Here is a 7693-nt window from a genome sequence, read left to right as displayed (position 1 = left end):
GAAACGCTTGATCTTCAAGATGATCTTACATATCGAGAGTACCCCATTCGTATCCTCGATCAAGCCGAACGTACCACCCGGCGTCATAATATCAAATTTCTCAAAGTTCAATGGTCGCACCATTCTGAGGATGAAGCAACCTGGGAAAGGGAGGATCGTCTTCGACTCGAGTATCCCGCCTTCTTCCCGGAGGAACCCAAATCTCGGGACGAGATTCTTTTGAGTGGGGGTGAGTTGTCACACCCTAGCTAGTCATGCATTAGAGTGTTGCATCATGTTTACTCTTTCATCAGAAACTTGAAATGGGGATCTGTGAAACCCTCAGAACCATTTTGAAAATGACCCAAATAAAAATTTCTCCAAAAGGGTCCAAGAAAATGCTCATGTTGCTCTCTGAAAATATTGGACAGAGATAAAAATCAAACCAATATTTTTAGTGGCTCATGGACATTTATTTTGGGCATTTGGAAATAATGCATAAATATTTGCATTGGAAATATATTAATTATATATATTAATATATGCCCAAATATTATGCCAATTATAAAAGAGCTCTGGAATAATATAAATAGCTCCTGCAAAAATTGGCATAAGTTAAATAAATGATTTAATATATTATTTAAATCAAAACAAATGTCAGATATTAAAAAACAGAAAAATATATAACAGGAGGAGCTTACCTGGGCTCCTCCACTGTGCGGCCCAGCCAGCTGGCTGGCCCAGCCGGCAGCCGGCCCAGCCCACCTCCCTCCTCTGTCGTCTTCGTCCCGACAGAGGGAGGGGAGTGTGGCCGGCGCGCGCGCGCGCCACCGCGCCACGCCACCTGCTCGCCTGCTTGCCTGCCCTCCCCTCCTCGCTCGATGCCCTGGATGACGCCACGCCTCTCCCCCTGCTCTCTCTCACTCTCCCCCGGCTCTCCTCTCCTCTCCCTCGCTCTCTCTCTCACACGGCCGAACACCACACTCGCCGCCGTTCGCCACAGCAGCCGTCTCCGGCCACCCCTCGCTCCCCCGACTAGCTCAGAAGCTCCGCCACGACCCCCTCTTCCTCCCCACCGCTCCACAGCTCCCCGGAAGCCCTGCATCGCCGCCACGTCGCCGTTCCCCTCTTCGGGCTCCGATCATCGTCGCCGTCGAATTCGTCGTCTCCGGCGCGTCCCCGAGCCCGCTTCGACGCCCACTGCAACCGCGGTGAGCCCCCGGATCGTTTCCCCCTTCTCCCCTGGTCTCTTTCGACCTCTAGGCCCTAGCCCCACCTTGGCCGAGAGCTCCACGCCGCCGGCGATGTCGCCGTCGTGGCCACGGTCGCCGTAGCGCCCAACCGAGCACACCATCGTGCTCCACACCTCACCAGGAGCACGTAGCACGCACCAACACCTCTTCTAACGCCCTGCAACGCCGATTCCGACCGCACCCGAACTCCGGCCGCCGCAGCCGAGCTCGCCGCCGTCAACTCCGGCCACCCCGAGCCCAACCACCACCACCAATAGTCGCGGCTCCATTTGGTTGCCGGAATGGCAAAAAGCACTTTCGCCGCCGTCTCGGACCTCGCCGGCGTCAAGTCGCCGGTGGGGTTTGACTTGTCCGACCTGGGGTTTGACCTCCCAGGGTCACTGACGCGTGGGCCCTGTCGGCCAGGTGGTTAGATTAGCGCTAACTACTGTTAGTCAACCCCCCCTGACACTGACAGTGGGCCCCAGCGCCACTAATCCCTAATTAGGATTAATTTAATCCTGTTTAACCCCCCTGTCACTGACGTGTGGGCCCCACCCGTCAGGTTTGACCTCAGCCAGCCGCAGTTGACCACTGACGTCATGCTGACGTCATGCTGGCGCAATAATTATATTTCTGGATTTAATTTAAATCAGGAAATTCCAGAATATTATTTAAACTTCAAAAATTCATAACTTTTATTCTGTAACTCCAAATTGGACAAATTATATATGAAAAATGATCAGAAAAATCCAATCTACCCATCTGTACTATTTTCATGCATGATCAAACAAGTTAAATTGATGTTTTAAGCAGAACAAGGAAAAGCACTTTTAAAAGGCCATGTTTGAATTTGAAATTTGAATCTTTGATTCAAATTTGTTCAAACCCTTCTGGTTCTAGTTGCATTAGCCCAACACACTCATATTGCCATGTTTCATGCATGCATCATATTGTTGCACATTGTTTGGTGATGCTTGTGTATCGATGTCCTTTGCGACAGGTTCTGTCCCCGAGGAGTACCGTGATTACCCTAACGAAGAACCATATCAGTGCATCGAACCATCAGGTAAGCAACCAACCATTTGATCATATCGATACAATCCCATGTTCTCGCTCCTGCTCTCCTTTACTGCATTAAGACAACGCGTTTCAAACTGCTGTGTGCTACGATAGTTGAACCCATTTCCTCTGCATGACCTGTCATTGCCACAGTAACTAGATGAAACCCACTAGCATGTGTAGGAGTTGATTGAGCCATATGTATGTGTTGTTCCTACCTTGCTATGCCTGCTATGCTTAGAGTCGTGTCAGGTCTGGTTCATCTGGGTGATGGGCTAGAGTGAAATGTTTATGTCGGTAATGAGAGTGGTGTGGTGAACACGATTTGGTAAAGGTATCGATGAGAGGCCATGTAGGAGTACATGGTGGGTTGTTTCATTGAAGCCGACCTTAAGCACTGAGATCTGTATATGTGATTTAAGAATCAGCTACTACCATGCATTGGGCCCGAAACCAATGGACCCTCTCGGCTTCTTATTCACCCTAGTTCTCCGTCCAGGAGTTGCAAGTAGTTTCTGGTGTTTGTAGCCTACTGGAGGCCGTGGACAGCGCTGACCGTAGGGGTGGGCTGTGATGCGGTAGGTACGTGGCACGGTGTACCGAATACCCGTTAGGTATCTCGGGAACCCTGTTCACATCGTTCGGGGCCGTATGGGAAACCTCGGCCGGACTCCCTGCGGATGGAACCTGAATAGGCGATAAACCTGGACTGGAGGCTTAGGTGATTAGGTAGGTCGTGGCCGACACCCACGTTGGGCTTCCGCTTGAAGGTTGCCGAGTACATGTCGTGTAAACGACGGTAAGTGGTGAGAGCGTGTATGAAGAAGTACCCCCTGCAGGGTTAACATGATCTATTCGAATAGCCGCGTCCGCGGTAAAGGACTACTTGGTTGCCTATACAATTCATAGACAAGTAAATGGAAACTGTTAAAAGCCTCAAGATAAGTGTGAGTGCCGAGGATGGCTCTTCCGTAGGAAGACGGAGGTGGATCCTCGGTAGTGTATTGAATTGGTGAGTAGTGGACTCGTGTGCGCAAAACCATTTCAAGTTGGAGTCTCGTAGGATAGTCTAGCCAAGAGTCAAAGCTGGCTTGCTGCAATAACTCCACCAACCCTTCTTGATACTATGCATGTATGTAGGATCTGATGTAAGTCTTGCTGAGTACCTTTGTACTCATGTTGCTATAATCTACATTTTTACAGAAGACGCTGCAACCCCTTCTGATGGGTTCTATGTAGACGTTGACATCAACGAGTAGGCTAAAGACCCAGGTGGTGACCCTGAGCTTGTGATGGACCACGTAGTATAGCTAGGCTTTCCAAGCCTCTTTTATTTTATTAGTTGTCTGTACTCAGACAAGTTACTTCCGCTGCTGGTTTGTATGACTGTATGACTTGTATGTGGGGTCGTGAGACCCGTACCTTTGTGTATGTTATGTATGGCTCACTGAGCCTTAAATAAAGTACTTGTGTCATAGAGTCATGTTGTGATGATTCGTTGTATTTGCACATATCGAGCATATTGTGTGTATGATTGAAATGCTTGGTATGTGTGGGATCTGACTATCTAGTTGTTTATCTTTGGTAGCCTCTCTTACCGGGAAATGTCTCCTAGTGTTACCGCTGAGCCATGGTAGCTTGCTACTGCTCTGGAACACTTAGGCTGGCCGGCATGTGTCCTTCCTCGTTCCTGTGTCTGTCCCTTCGGGGAAATGTCACGCTTTGAGTACCGGAGTCCTGTTAGCCCGCTACAGCCCGGTTTACCGGAGTCCTGCTAGCCCAGTGCTACAGCCCGGACCCACTTGCTGATGACCGACACGTTCGAAGCTGGGTCATGGATGCCTGTCCCTGTAAGTCTGTGCCACTTTGGGTTTACGACTAGTCATGTCAGCCCGGGCTCTTTATCATATGGATGCTAGCGACACTATCATATACGTGAGCCAAAAGGCGCAAACGGTCCTGGGAAAAGGTAAGACGACACCCGTGGGGATACCGTGCGTGAGGCCGCAAAGTGATATGAGGTGTTACCAGCTAGATCGATGTGACATCGAGTCGGGGTCCTGACATAGATGCAATCGCGGAGAGTGGCTGGGTGCTGCCACCGACCACGGCCACGCCGGCGTAACTAGCTAAAAAATTGTCACACTTCTGAAAACAAAACTACCACATAGTCAGGATTTTAAAAGACATATGTATAGCAAAAAAATACATGTATAGAAGATAAAATTTGCCACAAACATATACATTTTTCATATATTTATATCTCTCTAACACAATCTTTTTTTGGCCATGCTCTAAAATAAATAAACTACCACAAAACTGGCCATGTCTAGATGATAAAATTTGCCACAAACATATAATTGTTTCTCTAAAGATCACGGAAAATATAGAAACTTCGTAATGGTCACATGACAAAAAACTATGAATTTCAGTCTATAAAATCATGGGAAAATTAGGAAAAGATATAATGGTCACATGGCGAATTTAGAACATATGTATCCATGGTAAGATTTCATTTTGAAAACATATACAAAGTGATAAAAAAATCCATGGAAATATGAATTTTTGAAACATATGCCTCTAATAAAAGTTGCCATGAAAAAAATCGTTTCAAGAGTCAAGACACATGTTGTAACATATACTTCCTCCATCACAAAATAAGTGACTCAAGTTTATACTAATTTTAGTACAAAGTTAGTACAAAGTTGACTCACTTATTTGGGGACGGAGGGAGTAGTTGCCATTGCAAAACTCATTTTCAAAAAATATGCATTGTGATGAAAGTTCCCCGCAAGAATCATCTTCAGAAACCCATGTGATTTTTTTCAATCGTAAAATTTTCAGACCATTCGATCGAAACATTTGTGAGATTTGATGACATACGATGAAGTTGCCCAACAGAAAAATGGTATTCTTGGCGGCAAGCGACTGGGCATGTTATATTTATGCCTAACAAATTGTGAGCCTCTTTTTCATAGGGACGGATCTGCTTGCTGCTCCTTGCTAGCTGTCAATCTGAACCATATTCAGGGAAAAAACATTTTAATTAGTTCGCACGCTTTTTTGCGGAAAGCATGCAAACGAGTTAGGCATACGGGAGTCGGGAGACCTAAGCTACTCACTCTGAACCGCTGCGTGCTGCTCCTCGCTAGTTATCCCATCACGTTAGCGGCCGTCAGGCGTCAGGGCGACAGCCAGCTCCGTCACGACGTCCCTCCTGGCCCACACCCGTATCCCATCCTTTCCGTCTCCTGTACGAAGCCGTATTTCCCTCCGTCCATAATTGCCTCCTCCACGTGACCTTGTACCATTGGTGCACAAACCAGGAGCATGCGAGCTCGTCCGCCGCATCGCTGCTCTCATAAAAATTGAGTCAATTGACACCTAGCTGGCCGCAAAATTATCAGTTTTTAATGGGCAGAAGCAACCAGAAAATAGTCGTAGGTGAACATACACAGTTATTACTTGTGTACTCCTACTTATGTCTTTATTAACACACAAACATTAATTAGTGTGAGAAAACCAACAATGACAATAGCTAGACGAAGTTACATCTCGTCCATTAGGCGACCCCGCCATGAGCCAGCCAGCCACCCCGCATTATACTACTAGCTAACTTTAGTTGTTGACTCTCGAGCATACCTTCCTGATCTCTGCACCTTGGTCGGCTCTGGTCTTGATCCCGATTTTTCCCATGTTCTCCATGGCTCTCTCGAACTTCCTCTCCCACGTCCCGGCAATGTTCGCATTTTCTGTCACCTGTGTTATCGTTTTTATCGAGTTGAGCACGGCGTCGGAGGTGAACAACACTCTCCGATCGATCACGTTTCGGTAGTACTGCTTATCCAGGACATAGGGGGTCACATCGTCTTGCTTCACGTTGGTGTCGTCGTTGCCATTGCATTGGGCCTTGAGCTTGGCGGCAAATGCCGGGTCCATTTCAGAGAAGCGGCTGGAGAAGAACATGCAGCGGGCGCGGCCGATTGTGTGCGCACCAGAGAGCGTGACCATCTCATCTGAGGTGAGCCCTTTGGCCGTGAAACTCGTCTGGAGCTCCGTGACAGTGGAGAAGGGCCCGGGCAGCTGGTCGGTCTCGTTGGCAAAGGACTCACGCCCGTCGTAGCGGCCGCCTGTCATCCGGGTGTTGATCCTGCGGTTGCTGAGGAAGTAGGATGCGTCGCGGGCGGCGAAGGCGACGATGTCGGCGCATGAGACCCTGCCGGGGCAGGCGGCCTCGATTGCCACCTTGGCCGCGTCGATCACCTGGAACCCTCGCAGGCTGTTCTTGTTGGGAAGGCCTTCCCTCTCTGTGTCGCTGTTATTGGAGTTGGTCGTGGTGAGGAGGACGGAAGCATCACACCCCTGAATATAATAATGAACATGAAGTAAGAAATAATGAACATGCTGTTGATCTTCTTAAACGACAATGCAGTTAGTATATAAGCTAGAATCGACGAACTGTGTGTGCGTACCCGAACGAAGCAGTCGTGGAAGAAGAGACGGATAAGCCCCGCACCAATGCCAGGGTACGCGGCCACGGCGTCCTTCACGGCACCCCTCACGATCACTTCCGCTCTGGGGCAGTACGACTTCGACCACCTGTTGTCGTAGTAGCCGTGGCCGAGCCCTAACCCCGAGGGAGAAGCCCCCCGCTGCCACGAACGGCTTCTCATCCTGGAGCCGCGAGAACAGAGCCATGGGTTGAAGGTGGGTAGCCTCAGCCAGCCGTTGAAGCAAATGCTGGCGCCCTCGCACGCCGCCGGCCCGGCGAGGAACGCGACCAAGACGACGAGCGCTGCGAGCTTAGCGGCCATCTTCTTTTCGCACTAGCTAGCCACTAGATAGATGGTCGTGTGGTGTGTTGTTTGCTACGTCTGGGTTACGGGTTGCATATTTATAGGTCGTCCCGGACCGACGACGACGAAGCCATGCAATAGGCACGGCCGCGTTTCCTGGGCGGCGCACGTTGAGATGGACGCGAATTTCCACCGGAGCGGGCGCGCGTACAGTCAGCTCAAGCGGCTGACCGGCGACGTTGGATGCCATGTTCCCTGTCGTCGAGGGATCAAGTTGCTTACTGATTGAGCGTCGCCCGTCTGATCGGCCTCGAGATCTCGCGGTGCCGGTGTGCGTGGGGAGGTTGACCGTTGAATGCTGAAAGGGATCAGCGCCTCCGCCTTGCTCTCCTCGCCGACCGGACTTGTTCAATATTGTGTGGAAAACGTCAACAAGACAACAACCATTCCATGCAGGCATGATGTGCTGGGCAAGTGCTCACTAAAAAAAATAGCACGCTATAGCGTATTGAAAATTATCTCACTAAATTATCACTGTACAATGTCTTGCTAATAGCATGCTATAGCATATTTTCAGGAATGACACTATTATATAAGCGGGGGCTATTTTTTCCATCTGCATGC

General features: G+C 49.4%; 1 protein-coding gene across 1 annotated transcript; it reads right to left on the bottom strand.

Moving 5' to 3' along the window:
• Positions 1-5725: 5725 nt before the first annotated feature.
• On the bottom strand, positions 5726-7087 carry LOC119272107 (peroxidase 2-like). The gene is made up of 2 exons (XM_037553689.1): positions 6746-7087; positions 5726-6635 (listed from the first exon to the last, which is right to left on the bottom strand). Exons 1-2 carry the CDS (start codon positions 7085-7087, stop codon positions 5892-5894), a joined length of 1086 nt encoding a protein of 361 aa, XP_037409586.1. The 3' UTR covers positions 5726-5891.
• Positions 7088-7693: the final 606 nt, after the last annotated feature.

Source organism: Triticum dicoccoides, chromosome 3A (assembly GCF_002162155.2).
Source record: "Triticum dicoccoides isolate Atlit2015 ecotype Zavitan chromosome 3A, WEW_v2.0, whole genome shotgun sequence".
Lineage (NCBI taxonomy): Eukaryota > Viridiplantae > Streptophyta > Magnoliopsida > Poales > Poaceae > Triticum > Triticum dicoccoides.
The sequence above is the reverse complement of the archived record's forward strand: the minus strand, read 5'-3'. Positions and strand labels throughout refer to the sequence as shown.